The sequence below is a fragment of the Cygnus olor genome, chromosome 1 (assembly GCF_009769625.2).
Source record: "Cygnus olor isolate bCygOlo1 chromosome 1, bCygOlo1.pri.v2, whole genome shotgun sequence".
Taxonomy (NCBI): domain Eukaryota; kingdom Metazoa; phylum Chordata; class Aves; order Anseriformes; family Anatidae; genus Cygnus; species Cygnus olor.
Genome location: NC_049169.1, coordinates 133169326 through 133185240, shown reverse-complemented (window position 1 = coordinate 133185240; position 15915 = coordinate 133169326). Strand labels below are relative to the sequence as shown.

The 15915-nt window shown below is 36.1% G+C and overlaps 1 protein-coding gene across 1 annotated transcript; it reads left to right on the top strand.

Moving 5' to 3' along the window:
- Positions 1 to 1404: 1404 nt before the first annotated feature.
- Positions 1405 to 10925, top strand: LOC121058517. Its single transcript, XM_040534145.1, has 4 exons — positions 1405 to 1793; positions 4426 to 4773; positions 6067 to 6167; positions 9126 to 10925. The coding sequence occupies exons 1-4, from the start codon at positions 1742 to 1744 to the stop codon at positions 9297 to 9299; spliced, it is 675 nt and encodes a 224-aa protein (XP_040390079.1). The 5' UTR covers positions 1405 to 1741; the 3' UTR covers positions 9300 to 10925.
- Positions 10926 to 15915: the final 4990 nt, after the last annotated feature.

Below are 15915 nucleotides of genomic sequence, written 5' to 3'. Positions count from 1 at the left end.
TATTTTTTTGGGGGGGAATAAGAGTTATTTTTTATCTTCTTGTTGAGATTATTTCCTTTGTATGATTAGTTAGCTATTTGGTGTCTCTAGAACACAATTTTTGCTCTATTTTAATTTTAGTTAATCCATTGATAACAACAGTAAATAATGTGTCCACAAATTAAGTTTAAATAGTCTACAATTTTTATTTATTCATTTATTTTCCTGAGACGTTCATTTGAATGAATGTGGATTAAGGGGATGGAGTTCTTTAAGAAATAGGTGAAAATAATAAAATGATTAGAGTATACAATTAGTGTTTTAAGATCAGCTTAGCAAACATTTCTAAAAGTTGTTGTTGAGGAGATGAAATATATTATGCCTACTGGAAAGTTAGAGGTTTTGGTTCTAGTCTTAGTGCTATTTAATGAAAATGGAATATACTTGTACTGCCTCAGAAGGCAGTGATTCTGCAAAGACATTCAACATTTCGAGTAGACAAACAACTGATAGTGACCTCCTAGCAGCACCCTGCGGAGGAGTATCCTTGTATCTGTAAACAAGACAGAGGGGCAGAAGAGTAGAAATTTGATTTTAGCTCTATAGAAAAATGGTTTTAAGGTGTCTATATGGAATCATATATATCTTATTCAAGGACCGGAGAAAATGTCTTATATCAGGAGCCTTGAACGCTTTTTTTTTTAATTTGAAAACAAATATCAGGATGTTATCCCATATAACATCTTTAAAAGGGCAGGAGGGGGGAGCAGGTGGCAAAAAATGGAGATAATAAAGGACTCATTACATGTAAGGTGAAGACACAGCCTTTCACAGTGGGAATCATTAGTCATTTCAGCAACAAGCCATTGAGTTTATAGATGCATCTCAATGTCTTCAAATCAAAACTAGATATTTCCATAGAAGTTATCTCTAGTCAAACGCAGACATTCAAATCTGTGGGCAGTGCAGTGTGATAAAATCAAGCTTTAGTAAAACCCAGGGGTAAGTGTGCAGGATGAAATTTAATAGTTTATACAAGGAGCTACAAGGAGGTTAGCTGATCTAATGGGCTTCTGTGAATTCCAAAGGTATGTGTTAGGGTGGTAACTACATTGCTTTCTTTGCCACATTATGGTTCTTGGCAGCTAATGTTCATGTATGTTGGATTGCGTGATGATAACTAGACATTCAGTATCACTTCAGAAAAAAAAAAAAAGAAATTATGTTTGTTTTTATTTTTTATTTATTTCTGAAACATTCTTGTGGTATGTTTTATTTGTCTAATCGGACCAAAGCTAGATAGAGCAAAGTCATCTTCGTCCTTCTGGTACTGAAGGCATAAACAGGTCTTTCAGCAAGAACATCAGAGAGAGGTGTCTGTTGACATGTTTGTTGTATTATATTGTCACTGTTGCTACCAATGATTTATTTCTGTTTTTGTCAGCTTTGAGTAAATTCACCACAGAAAACCAATCCTCCTCCTAGTTGTCTGAAGAAAATACTCAGAATGTAAAAACAGTCACGGCAGAGTTCAACTTGAAACTACAATACCAGAAGTTAATCTGTTGCAATGTCCAGGATGTGTGATGGCAGAAAGGGAAATAGTTACAGTGAGTAAAACCACAGGAACCTCCCCTTAGAAACAAGGTTAAAAACATGTTTTTAGGAGAACTTTAATTTATTTTTCAGCTAGTTGCTGATAACTGTGGTTTTAGCAGTCTCAGTTGACCTTTTAAGACTTTTCATTGGCAATTCCAAGAAAATGATGCTGATTGGTATATTAATTACAATATCTTACTTCGTTCACTTTGCAGGTAAGTAGTTGGTTTTTTTGTTTGTTTGGTTGGTTGGTTTTTTGTTTTGTTTTGTTTTTTAACCTCAAAATTCTTAAAAATCTAACTTTTGAGAAAATCAGTGCTAATTTTTAATCAAGGATGAAAGTGTCAAAAAATAAATAAATCTGACTGACATGTAATAACAGAAAGAAACTAGAGCGGGTTCACTTTTGCATATTAGAAATCTGTACTGATATTTTAATATTTAGGTCAATAACTTTATTTCAGGATTTTAGTATAAGTGGGTCTTGGAGTACTTTTAAAACTATTCACTTACACTAAAATTTAAAAGGAAAGAAATATGAATTGTATTTGGAACGTTTTTTTTTTTTTTATTGTATAGTATGATGAAAATGCAAAAGCTATTTCAGATATGACACATCTTTTTCTTTACACTAAGTTGTTTTCCTTCATTGAGTATACTGAAACTGGTTTTACATGGGTTTTGAAATATTGCTATCAATGTGATGTATTGATTTTATTTTTTTTTAAGATAGTTATTTTTCAAGTAAATGAAGGATACAGTCCAGAAACTTCCTTCACTCCTCTGGATTATGTCCATTTAAAAATCTGTTCCATGTTATATTTCAGCAAATCAAACCTCTTTCAAGTACAGAACAGTCATTTCTGAGCATACATTTCTTAGTATGTGTGCTCAGATGACAAGAAGTCTAAAAAGAATAACATAAAAAATTAGAGGTAACCAACTACTTTGAAGCATCATATTAATTTGTTCTAATATTTTTAAAAGCATGTGTTGTCTGTGCTTAGTAATGACTTTCCAATTTTTTATACTTAGTATAAAAATGCATACATAACACGTAAGACAAATGTTTCATTTCAAAGCAATTCAATAAATACAGGATTGTTAATGGTTAAAGTCTAGTTGCAGTTCCTCAGACGGAAAAGATTCATTTCACAGAATTCTGAATGTCTCTTTCATGAATTTATTACTCTACATGAGAAATAGATGTTCTTATAGTAAAGTAAGTAAATAAATAAATCATTCAATCTGTTTAAACCTTTATTGTGGCATTAAATCAATCTTGCCTTTAAATTATTATTTCAGTTTATTGACTAAAAAGGGAGAGTAAGGTTAAGTGTTGGAGTTTCAATGTGGTTATTTAAAGTTTAAATAACTGACTTGAAAGCAGATTAATCTCGTGTGATTTATTAGTTACAATCTCAAAACACTTGGGATGAGACGCAAATGCAGGTAAAGTTTAGTCATATAAAGTGCTAGAAATAGTGAGATGTCACTGCCAGCTGATCTGAGATGGGTGTCAAGTAGGGATTTTTTTTGTTATTCAGAAAAAAAAATTCTCAGAGTTCATCATTATGGGTCCAGAGGAGGACCATGAGGGTTATCAGAGAGCTGGAACACCTCTCCTATGAAGAAAGGCTGAGAACATTGGGGTTGTTCAGCCTGGAGAAGGGAAGGCTCTGGGTAGAATTTACTGCAGAGTTTCAAGATATAAAGGGGGTTTATAAGAAAGGTGGAGAAAGGCTTTTAACCAGGGCCCGGTAAAGGTAGATTTAAAGACGGTGGATTTAAAGAAGTTACATTTAAAGTGAGTGTAAGGAAGAAATTTTTCACAATAAGGGTGGCAGAACACCAGAACAGATTGCTGAGAGAAGCTTTGGATGCCCCATCCCTGGAGTTGTTTAAGGCCAGTTGGATGGGACTTTGGGCAACCTAGTCTAGTGGGTGGCATCCCTGCCCATGGCAGAGGGGCTGGAACAAGATGGGTTTTAGAGGTACCCTAATTATTGTATGATTCTACAACTATGCGTCTTGGAAAAGCCTCTTCACTTATTTCCAAACTAGTAAAGACTTACTTGCTAGTTTGGTATTGACTAAGTATTAACATTCTGGAATTCTTTACATTTAATGAAAGATTGGTCTCTTGTGGTGTATTCTCTTGTTCGTTGCAATCTTATTTTAATTATCAGTTTTATTATTATTATTATTTTAGTTCAAGGCACAGCAACAGATTTATTTCAGACATATTCCCAGTCCTTTATCTCATTGTTGCCTGCATATATGCAAAAAAATTATCCAATATTATCCATCTATGGTCTCACCATCCTTCTGCATTAACTCTATAGATAGTTTACATTCACACAGTATCTGTATAAATCTTTACTGCATATAGACTTGAAGAATTAAAAATAAAATAAAAAATTAAAAAATATATTTTTTTAAAAAGGGCCCTGGAATGTGATGTTAGGAATTATCAAAAAATATTATTTTTAATAAAAAATATGAAAAATATAGAAATTGAGGACTCGTATTGACATAGAAAAAAGATTTTGACATTGCAAAGAAAATATCAGAAAGTGAGTAAACTTAAATAATCCTTATATTTAAAACAAGAATAGAATTTCATTTTTGCTAAAGTTTTTGTTACTTGTGGTTTTTTTGTTTTGTTTTGTTTTGTTTTTTTACTCCATTTAGATATATTGTGTTTCCTTGTTTTCCAGGATTCCTGCACAAAACAAATTGCATGTCAATATTTAAATAATGATGTATTGGACTAATAGGATAATATTAACAGAACATTAACATTGCTTTTAATAAAGGTGATTATTAATTAATTGATAATTACAGCTAGCGGTAGGCCAGAGCTCTCAGTTGTGCAATACCCTGAAGATGCCAGTGTGCTCATTAACTCCACAACCTGGATGCTGTGTGTCTTTGAATACCCCAATGACGAGAACGAGGAGCCAGTTGTGTACTGGAGGAAGGGCCCCAGCTGCAACAACCAGCAGAGTCTTCGGTCAAGCTCAGGCACCGACAGACCACATATACACATTACAAAGGATGTGTTCAGGGGATACTCCATCTTAAAACTGAGCAATGTTGACCAAAATGCCAGCAACTTTTATTTCTGTGATGTGACGCTAACCCAGAAAACCCAGGGCAAATGTGGAAGTGGCACCAAGCTGACAGTACAAGGTAAGAACTGTCTAATACACAGAAACCGACTTGATATATCCAAGGAGAATTAAGTCTTCCATAACTTTTACGGTCTTCTCTCCCACCACTCACTGCTACCAGAAGAAGGTTGGGGAAAAAAACAGTCTACAGTCATGAGTAGGGGAGAGAAGGTATGAACAGTTTATACAGACAGACTTCTCAGGGACAGGGACTTTTCTTTGCATCTGAAATTGGGCAGCAGAGCACTGAATCAACATTTAATATATTCGATAAATTTTTGATATTTTGTATATTATTTTATTATTTTAATTCGTATTCTACATTAATATATACATTACACATTTTAAATATTTTTCCTTACTATTCTGCACACACATTTGATGGATTTTTACTTTGCTTCATACAAAAAACAGAAATCCATGACAATATTTTGTACCATTTTTCATCATTTCCCTCAGTCCTTGTATGCCAACTGTCTTTTTCGAAATATGCAGTTCGTGCTTCCCCTTCCAGTCACTGAAAAATGAATAGTAAATTAAGTACCGTGGGTATTTTTAGAAAGGTTTGTGAAAGTAGGGATACGTAGGAGTGGGAGTTTCTTTCTGTGTAATTATAAAAGCATTTGCATCTCTTTATAACTCTTCCCCAGTCCTCAAATTATCTAAATAATTTCTGTAATCCTGATGGGGACTGTGAACTCAGTGACTAAGGTACACTATTGTAGCGGAGCCAGGTTTTGTGCATGTAGACTTTCCAGGCAAATCTAACTAGCCGTATGTTAAGTACTGCAAAGAATTTCTCTGTTTCTAGATTTCACTTTATGTATAACAATTGTCCAATGCAGTACTTTTAAGTCCCTAAAGAAAAACAGTTGTCAATGAAATTCTTTTGACTTATACACCATAATCATGTTTGGTTTAGTTTTAAAAAGCAAACAAGCAAGCAAAAAAAAAAAAAAAAAACCCAACAACAACAAAAACCACCACAGGCTTTTTTATCATTGCATAAGTGTATGCTCTATAACAAAGATGTTTTTGTATACCCCACTTTGACACCACTGAGAATTTTGTTTACTTTTCATTTTATAAATTGCTAAGAACAGTTTCAAAAATTTCGTCTGAATAACAAAGAAGACAACAGTTCTCACATGAGAGGCTTAACCTTTTAGCCTGAAAAAAGAGTGAAAGAAAATGTGAATAAAAATGAAGACAACTGTGCTGACTAATCCTCACTAATCCTTCAATTTAAATTATATCAGAAAAGCAACTTTTTTTTTTTCCAGGTACTTATTTTTTGTTCTCTTCATTTCAGATTTCAAATGTAAAGACTGTACAAGATCAGAAATGACCGGGTGGTGGTGGTTCCTTCTTGGATACACCATCTTTGTCACCACAGTTATCATGGCTTTTGGTGTAAGTAATAACTTCAAAAATAAATACTACAGATCTAAAGAAGGGTGGCATCTTTTGATGGAAAGAAATGATAAATAGACTGTGCAGCTGCGGCAAAGTAAAAACTCAGTCTGTTTTCTGTTAACTAAAGAGTTAGAGGTAGAACTCCCTGCCTTTGGATGTTTTGAGAGCATGACCATAAAAGAAACAGAAAGCTGTGGCAGTGGAGATGCACAGAGAAATTAAATCTGTTTTCTGAGCTTGCTGACAACTGGGAAGCTATTGTCTATGCTGGTGGTTGATCTAGAGTTATTACTTTTACCTGGAAAGGAAACAGAATTAGAAAACAAAACAAAATAAATAATAATAATAAAAAAACACACAATCAGCATTTTAAAACACATCCTGCTTCCTCCATATTTCTGGGCTCCAGCTCCTAATGAGCTCCACTGGGCACACATGAATGTCTGCTCATCTTTTGTTTTACTCATGTTTCAGTCAGTCAACCAGTCATACCAGGGTTTTATGTCCACCCTGACCCCCCAGCTGATAAGGGTCCCTGCCTGACATTTTCCTGGCCAGCAGTGAAGCACACTGACAACTTGAAAACTTGAAAATATTTTCAAGAGAAGGAGAAAATACTTTTTTTTTGATACAAAACTATCTAAGATGAGAGTGATTTCTTATGCTTCCTATATATTCTACAAATCCTTCCGTCTTCCCTAATCGTGGCTCTGTTCCCCTACTTATAATCATTTTAATCAATCACTTTTTACGGAACAAAAAACTAAAAGGCAGCTCTGAACTAATAGTTTTATTTTGATCATATTTGGAAATATCTTTTATGTGAAGGAAACTTTGCATAAGGAAATAAATCTGAGCTGAAGAAATCTGAGCTATGTCATAACTTGATGCAAATGAGCATTACACAATCTTTGAAGGCAGGGACAGTGCTACAATGTGCTCTAGTTATATTTACAAGGTCCTTACTTCCAAATGTAGTTCAAAGATTATCATTTATGAGACATAGAAAGTTCCTTGTGCTTCATCAACAATCTCCCCTCTCAAAAAACTATATTGTACAGTCCCTTAGAAGTTAACAAATTGGACTAGGAGGGAACAGACAACAAACTTAGCAGGCTTTCTCAGCATGTGAAATTTAAAAGGGCTATTTAAGCATTAGTGAACATAGCATTACGGCAACAGCTCTCTCTGCTGATGCTACTGCACAGTGGAGAATTTCATTATGAAAAGACTTGACACCAGTGACATAAGTTACAAGACCTACAAAGATATTTACGGTATCTGGTTGCCCTTCTGGGTCAAATAAGGTTTGGGTTTTATTTTCTTTAGAAACCCAGTTGTTAAGTTCTGTTACCTCAAAGCCACATCAAAACCAGAAATGTTCACACAGTTCAGGCAGTTGGAGGCAAAGGATGTGTGGTTAGACAGAGTCAACTCAAGACAGAGAGAGAAGTGGTAAGCAACAACAACAAAAAAAAAAAAAAGAAAAAAAAAGAAAAAACAAACAAACAAACTTGCTGAGATACAATAGCACTTTGCACTACCAAGGTGACCATTGCTCAGAGAATGGCTTGGCATTGGTCTGCTGGAGGGAGCTGGTGAGTGATTTCCTGATTTCCTTTGCTTCACCTTTTTTTTTTTTTTCCTCTTCCTCTTTCCTTCACCTATTAAACTGTCTTTATCTTGACCCTGGAGATTTTTCACTTTTGTTCTTCCTGTCCTCTCCCCTCTTCTGCTGGGGACCGGGTTGTGAGCAAGCAGCTCTGTGGTTGCTTGGCTGCTGGCCAGGGTCAACCCACTGCACCAGCTAAAGAGAAAGACACTGAGATTTACAAAGTCAGGGAATTTACAACTTCTTATGGGTCTTTTTTTTTTTTTCCACTAAATGACAAATGTTTTGCATCATGAAAATGTGTATCATGTCAAAATCAGAGCGTGCAATAATGAAAGAGGGACTGAATCACACAAAGGCCCTTCAGCCCTTCTAGGCCACTGGTTAAATCTGGTATGTCATGGTTGGCTGAACCCTTCAGGTAGCTTCTGGAAGGAGCTGCTATCTCAGGAAGAGGTATGACTCACCTTTTCTTAGCCTAAAATTCTCTTAGCTGTTCCCTTACCTCTGTCAAACTTTTTCTGTGCTTCAAAGTCTACAATAGGGCACTGCAATGCACTTTTCCAGTGAAACTTGCACGACAATTGTGTATACTTTATGGAGAAACCATTACAGCTGTCACTTGTTTATTTTCCACAAAAGATACCCATCTCATCCACTCTCCAAAAAAAAAAAAAAACACTAATTTACATAAGAATAAAGAATAAATAAATTATTAAATAATAATAATAATCTCTCTCCCCCTACCCTATGCTCTATTTTTATAAAGTAGCAGCATATATGCACCTTAAGAGATAGTATTGGGAATTGGAGAAGTATTAAATGAAATCACTGGTATACAGTTGGACACACTTTCTACCTACTTTTATGAATTACCCTTATTCTGCTAACTGTAAAGTCTTAGAATTCAGCATATAAAAAGCTAATCAACCAATTTAATAATGTTTAATATTAGTTCTTGCTCTTATTTTAAACTAAAACATACCATAATTGTTTTACTGTATAATAATTGTCTACAGCTGACCATATACCACTTTGTTAAACCATATAGGCTATGACATACCAACATGTTAGTTACTTAGGTATTAGGGTCTTAGCTAACATACCACTGAAATTTATTAAGAATAATAATGAATAGTATGTCAATTCATGAAGTTGTATTTAACATTAGTATTTCCATGTTTACTTGTGGTGTGAAAAGTATTATAACTTTACAAACAACTCACAATAAATACTGGGTTGCTATCCCAGTAAAGTGAGGAATATGATCTCTAAAAAGATGAATATCTGATGGAAACACATTTTTATTGCCTAACAATATGTTTTGTGGAATATTGAAACAGATTTACCAGTGCTGTAAAAAGTGCAAGAATGAGTCAAGAAATACAGATAGCAGCGCTACCCTGAAAAGTGAATGGATTTATGACAAGCCATCCAGACCAGTTAATAATGGGTTTAACCAAGAATATGAAGATATGTCACTAGTAAGAACTTTAGTCACACTGAAAGGAAAATGATATGAAAAATAAACCATACAGTTGTAACTGTAAAGGTGTAAGCATCTGTGATATGTACTACTTCGAAATACGGAAGAAATATACACACAAGTCACTTCATTAGCTTGGAATCTTCCTTGTTCAAGATTTTTTTCATTTGTTCATGTATTTATTTCAAACTAATGAAAGAACGGTCTATACAGCTACAGATACAGTGAGCTTTATTGTACACAGCTAGCATCAAAATACTGTAAAAGTTAAAGATATTCAAACTTCTTTTTAATGCCAACAAGTCTGACCACACATACTGATTTTTTTTTCCATTTCAAACAAAAAGACACAGTTGGAATTTTGCTCTTCCTTGGCTTAAGACAGTTTCTTTGCTTTACAATAGCAATGGCAAATTCTGTAATATAGTATCTGTCCACTGTAGTGATAGATTGTGATGAATTTAAAGAGTTTATCATAGAGAAATTTCTCACATGCTCTTTTTGATCTTATTTCTAACTCCTTATACAACCCCCATGTTTATAAATCCCTGCAAAGTCTTCCACACTTAGTTTTGTAGCCACCTATGCTACTCAGATAACGCGCTTTGGGTACATGCATCTCCCAACAGAATGAAAATACTGAATGTGTTTTTGAAAGTTTTAATTTCTGAAGAAAAATATAATCGCTTCTGTTGTAGGGCTTGTCTTTGCTGCCCATGTGCAATACCTAAAATTATAAGATAAGCTATTTGCATAAATGTCTTTTAAACTTGTTTGAATTAGAATACTTCGGAATTCATGTAAATAACAACAATAGAATTAAGCTGCATAGAAAAAGCTTATCATAATTTGTGTAGTAATTAGGTACTTGAGGAAGCAGTGCCATGGAATACTTATGTATGTGTTGACTTGAAATTAATATTTTGACAAACTACATAAATTGTTGAAAATAGATTTTTTCCCCTCAATTAAATATTGCAAGCTGAATATTGTGTTTCAAATTTGCTTACCACTGAAACTACACTATGTGAAAAGAAAAGATTCATAGAATAAAATGTCAGAGATTACAGCCTTACACATTAATTATGCAGTAATTATAAAACGTGAGTAAACTCTTTTTTACTTGGGGGGGGGGGGGGGGGGGAGGGGAGGGAGACCAATAAGTCACAGTTGATATTCAAAACTGTATTTTAAGAAGTGGATATACATTGCTAACGAAGTTCACCTTAAACTTCATCACTGGTGTCTTTTTCTAAAATATTTCCCTATTCAATCACCAAAGATACCAATTAAAATAATTTTCATTTAAGAAATTCATCTCACTATTTGACTCCTTTTGGTGAAGCTGTTTGATACACTTAGAGAAAGTTAAACATGACTTACAGAGGGACAGGCAGACTATGCTTGAGCATAGTCCAACCTTTAAACTAGTATTAAAGTCTACCACTAAACCATGCTAGACAGCAGGAACTAAATAACAGTCTTCCCCACTCCTCTACCCAAACAGGCACAGATATATAAGTTTCCAGATTCAGGAACCCAAACTCTAATTGTGGATGTAAATATGTGTGTCTATTTTCCAGAGAAATTAGCTCTTCAGAAGCACCTCAAATTTCATATTTTAAGCATCTTTAAAAATAAAATCCTTGTTGTATATAATACATGTCTAACACTTAATTTTAAAGTTAAAATTTTAAATTAGGTTAAATACAGGGCATGTTTATACATTTCAACATGTAGCTTTAGAGAGAGAAAATGTCAATTCATCCTTTACAGTGCAAGGTGTTAAGTCCATCGGAAAGGAAGATTCAGTTCTGTGAAGAGAACTGAAGGCAGGAGTCAGTGAACCGAAGTCACCTTCAAGTACAAGAAGCACAAAGAGGTCAATGCATTCAGTGAAATCTTCCAACTCTGGCATTTTGGCAAAAATAACAAGAATTCATACCTAATCTAGCAGACATAACTAGAGGGCAGATTTAAAAGGCATCTCATTCAGATAACTCATATACTTGAATGAGGCTGTTTTCTTTCCACTTCATAACACTGACTCCACTCTGGATCAATGGCCCTTCAAATGAAGGTCAACACAATTTTGGCACTTTTTCACACGCTTCTCAGAAACAGCCAAGGTATTTTCTACGTAATGTTTCCAAAGAAGTTACACATAAACTTCCAGTGAGAAAGGTTAAGTACTTTGAAAGTTCAGGGGAAATAAAAACAAATAATAAGTAATATGTGCCACTATCTAACACCAATAGCAATAGTAAAAAAAAACATAAAAAATTATGTTGCAGTCAGCAAGGTCATGGAAATTTTATGGCAGCTTAGAACAGAATGACACATCAGGAGTGAATTCAAAATGATTTATAGTGCAAGCACTTAATATTAGACATGAAATATTACTTTTTCCAATTTACGCTTTAAAAAGTCAATGTTGTAGCGTAAGAAATGTTAATATTTATATGTGTATTGGGTTTATGTGGCCAGGTTTTGGTGGGGGGCCTGCAGGCGTGGCCTCTGTGAGCAGAGCCCAGCAGCTGCCCCATGTCAGATCAGAGTCAGCTCCAGCAGGCTCCAAAAGGGACCCGCTGCTGGCCAGAGCTGAGCCAGGGAGCGACGCTGGGTGGGCCTCTGGGAGAGCAGATTGAAGAAAGGGATAAAACCTGCTGTGCAACAGCAGCTGGGAGAGTGAGGAGTGAGAACCAGTCTGGCAGCCCCCAAGGTCAGTACAGCAGGAGGGCAGAAGGTGCTCCAGGCATGCAGCAGCAGTTCCCCTGCGAGCTGTGGAGAGGCCCCTGGTGGAGCAGGCTGTCCCCCTGCAGCCCATGGGTCCCACATGGAGCAGATCTCCACGCTGCAGCCCGTGGAGGAGCCCCCGGTGGAGCAGGTGGATGTGGCCTGGAGGAGGCTGCGGCCCATGGAGAGCCCCCGCAGGAGCAGGCCCCGGGCCGGAGCTGCAGCCCGTGGAGAGGAGCCCACGCAGGAGCAGGGGGTCTGGGGGGAGCTGCCGCCCGTGTGGGACCTGTGCTGGAGCAGCCTGCTCCTGTCAGATTGACCCCGTGGTACGGAGCCATGTGGGAGCAGTTCTAGAAGAGCTGCTGCCTGTGGGCAGCCTCCGCAGGCTCATTTCGGGAAGGATGGCATCCTGTGGGAGGGACCCCACATGGGGAAGGGGCAGAGTGACCGTGAAGGAGTAGCAGAGACAAAGAGTTAGGCACTGACTGCAGCTGCCATTCCCCATGGGAAGGGGAACCTTTTTAGTTTGCTTTTAGTTTTTTGGTGCTCTAGTCTACTAGTGATAGGCAATAAATTACATTAATCTCCCCACCACTGAATCTGTTTTGTCAGTGACGATAACTGGTGAGTGATCTCCCTTATTTCAACCCGAGACCTTTCCATCATACTTTCTCCCCCTTTCCCTTTGAGGAGAGGGGGAGCAGGGTAAAACCATCACAATATCAAACAAATTCTACAGTAAATCACAGAATCACAGAACCATTGGTTAGAGGGTACTTCTGGAGCTCATGTAAGCCTAATCATCCTGCTTAAGCAGGGCCACCCACCACCTAAAGCAGGGTACCCAGGCCCATTGTCCAGGCAGTTTTTGAAGATCTCGAAGGAGGAAGACTCCACAACACTTGTGGGCAACCAGTCCCAGTGCTCTGCTACCCACACAGTGAAAAACTTTTTCCTTATGTTCAAAGGGAAGCTTCCATGTTTTAGTTTGTGCCCATTGCCTCTTGTGCTGTCACTGGCCACCACTGACCAATGCCTGGCTCCATCTCTTACGTTCCTTCCCATCAGCTATTTATACACATGGATAAGATCCCCCCTTAGCCTTCTCCTCCCAAGGCTAAACAGATCCAGGTCCCTCAGTCTCTCCTCATATGTCAGATGCCCCAGACCCCACTTTTTGTGACCCTGCAGTGCATTCTCTCCAGTAAGTCCCTATCGTTCTCATCCCGAGGAATCCTGCACTGGAACCACTACTTCAAATGTGGTCTTACCAGTGCTGAGTAGAGAAGAAGGACAGTTGGCAGCTTTTCTAGAGTTTATTTTTCGCTTAATGAGGAAAAATGGAAAGTTACTGCATTTTTTGTTTTTACACTGAAATTCCGGTTTTCTCAGTAGGTGTCATGTTTTACATCCCTAGCAAAATTAAAATGGAAGCCATGAAGTCCCGCACAGCTGTCCAATTCACAAATATGGAAACCAATTTTCTTGGGGCTTGTCTTTCATTAGTACATCACAACTACACAAGTTCTCTTCCGTGTAATTACCTGAGTGATTAAAAAACTCGCATTTCAAATTTTCCATTGCTTTGTGGCATGTGCAAAAAATGCCACAACGACCTGCCTGAAGGAGGAACGATACCTCCATACAGCTTACATTCTCAAACACAAGCCTATTCATTTAGGAAATACAAAAAGGATTTGAGAAAAAAAAAAAAAAAAACACTGACAAAACAATACCTAAATCATATGAAAAAAAAAATCACTTAAAGCATATCTCCAGAATACAACAGTATCTCAGACTAGCTTCCTAAAACCAGTAAAAATATTTCAGTATAAAACAATCTGTACTGCCTAAAACACACTTTACTATCTATATGCCAAGAGAGAAAGAAACAGATGCAGTACAGAAACAAATTATTTCTTAATAACCTCTTAGGATTTGTATTTCTTGCCTGCTTAAACATACCTCTGCATTTAAATAACAAAAGAACAAAAAAACATGAACAAAAACACCTTAGCATATCCTTAGCATAACCTGAATAACCTCAGAACAGATATACTAGCATTGTGCTTTATCACAAAAATGTGTTAATCTTCAGAATAAAATATTATCTTTATCTGATTTTCTAGATTTGACCATATTGATACTAATGATTTTCAAAAGAATTTGTGAAATGTGAGTTTAAAAAGAAGAAAAAAAGTTTCCTAGACAATGTGACCGGCACAGATGGTAACAAGGTTTCAGCAGAAATGGCGTGTATATATATATAATTAGTATTGCTTGCTATTATCTTCATCACAACCACTTATCAGCAGCATCAAGGTAGAAAATAGATATCAGATTTAGCAAGTCTAATTTCCTTCAACCTTTTAAGATATTAATAACATTTTCTAAAAAAGGTTATGCAGCCTATTTATGTAGCAAGTCCATCAGAAGATGAAATTCTAGCAAGTGCAGATTATGCTTTCAGCCCTCCAAGGACTTCACCTAAAACAACCTTTACAGGAAATGAATCTATTTAAGAAGTATTCTTAAAATTACAAATTAATATATTTGATTTTGGTTTGTTTTGATAAAGGAGATTGGTAACTGCTTTTCAAATCCATTTATCCGCTACTTTTTGAAAGAGGTCTCACTACTGCCTTAGGCTTTTGAGAAATGTTAAGAAGGTAGTCAGAACCTCTCTCAGTATAACAGTTATGATGCTCTAACAGAAAATTCCAGCTATTAGTCAGCAAAATTAGCCAGGAAAGATCCATACAAAACTGAAGAACCTGCAGTACTGTAAAACAAACTAAACTAAATTTCCTTAATGCAGTAAAGCTAATATTCACTTGAAGAATATCACTGCTGCTAATACAAGAAAGCTTAAGACAAGTCTGACTTCATTAGATTTGTGTTTAAATAGAAAATATTTAAAAGTGTATGCATGTAATTGCCCAGTAAGACCATACACAAAAGAGATTTAAAACAGAACTAAGGTTTAGGTTAGGAACATACACAGCTACATGCATCTCCAACTAGGAGACCTGGGACAGGGTATGGACAGAATTAGTACTACTACAGATGAAGATAAGCAGGAAGTTAGCTGAAAGGGATCATGTCTTTTGCCATGAAGCAGACTGACCTAAAGGTACTCTTACTAGTCTTCCTATCCTAAAGGCAGCTTTTACAAACATTTATAGGTTACCCCTCATTTGTGTAGCGACAAATGGCATGTACGTTCCACAAAAACAGAAACTGTATTCCCCGCATCCATATGGGCTCCCCTATGTTGGATTATTTTCAGAAACAAAAGCATTACTATTGCATTATAGATACTTTTAAATTAAAGTTTTGAAGTTTATGAAGATAAATAGAAGGTAACTGTGACCAATTCACACAATTTTGGAGACCAAACCAGTATGAAAACAAATTCATCTTTAATAAGGTATGTCTCTATTGCAAAAGCACTACTTAGCTTGGAAAAAATAAATTTACTTAAAACTCTACATCTTAAATTTTTAAGATTATACAGCTGCGTGTGTTTGAAGGAGGAAATAAAATGGGTAGTATTCACAAAATCTGAACGTACAGAAGGAGACATTGCTTCTTCCCTAAAACAAAGAGATTGCAACTGTCCTCATGATTTAAAACTGCCTTCTGCAAATCCTACCCTGCAAGTCTATTTGATCAAGAAACTTTTTTTTTTTAAAGAAGATTTAATTTTTTCCACACAAAATGGGTTCAAACATTGTTGGCTGAGGATAATGCATTTCTGAATGTGCTTTACTATTCTTCTTTAGGACCAGATGAACAGCTTAAATACAATAAGACAATAGGCTTGAGTTCTTCTGCTTTTGGTAGGTCATACACAATCAGAAAATATTTATAAAATGGTGGTAATAAAAATCTCTGAGTCTTGCTGTTCA

Coding starts and splice junctions, on each gene's coding strand:
- LOC121058517 (XM_040534145.1), top strand. CDS start 1,742: ATGATGCTGATTGGTATATTAATTACAATATCTTACTTCGTTCACTTT. Junction 4,774..6,066: donor CACCAAGCTGACAGTACAAG/GTAAGAACTGTC, acceptor TCTTCATTTCAG/ATTTCAAATGTAAAGACTGT. Junction 6,168..9,125: donor CAGTTATCATGGCTTTTGGT/GTAAGTAATAAC, acceptor ATATTGAAACAG/ATTTACCAGTGCTGTAAAAA.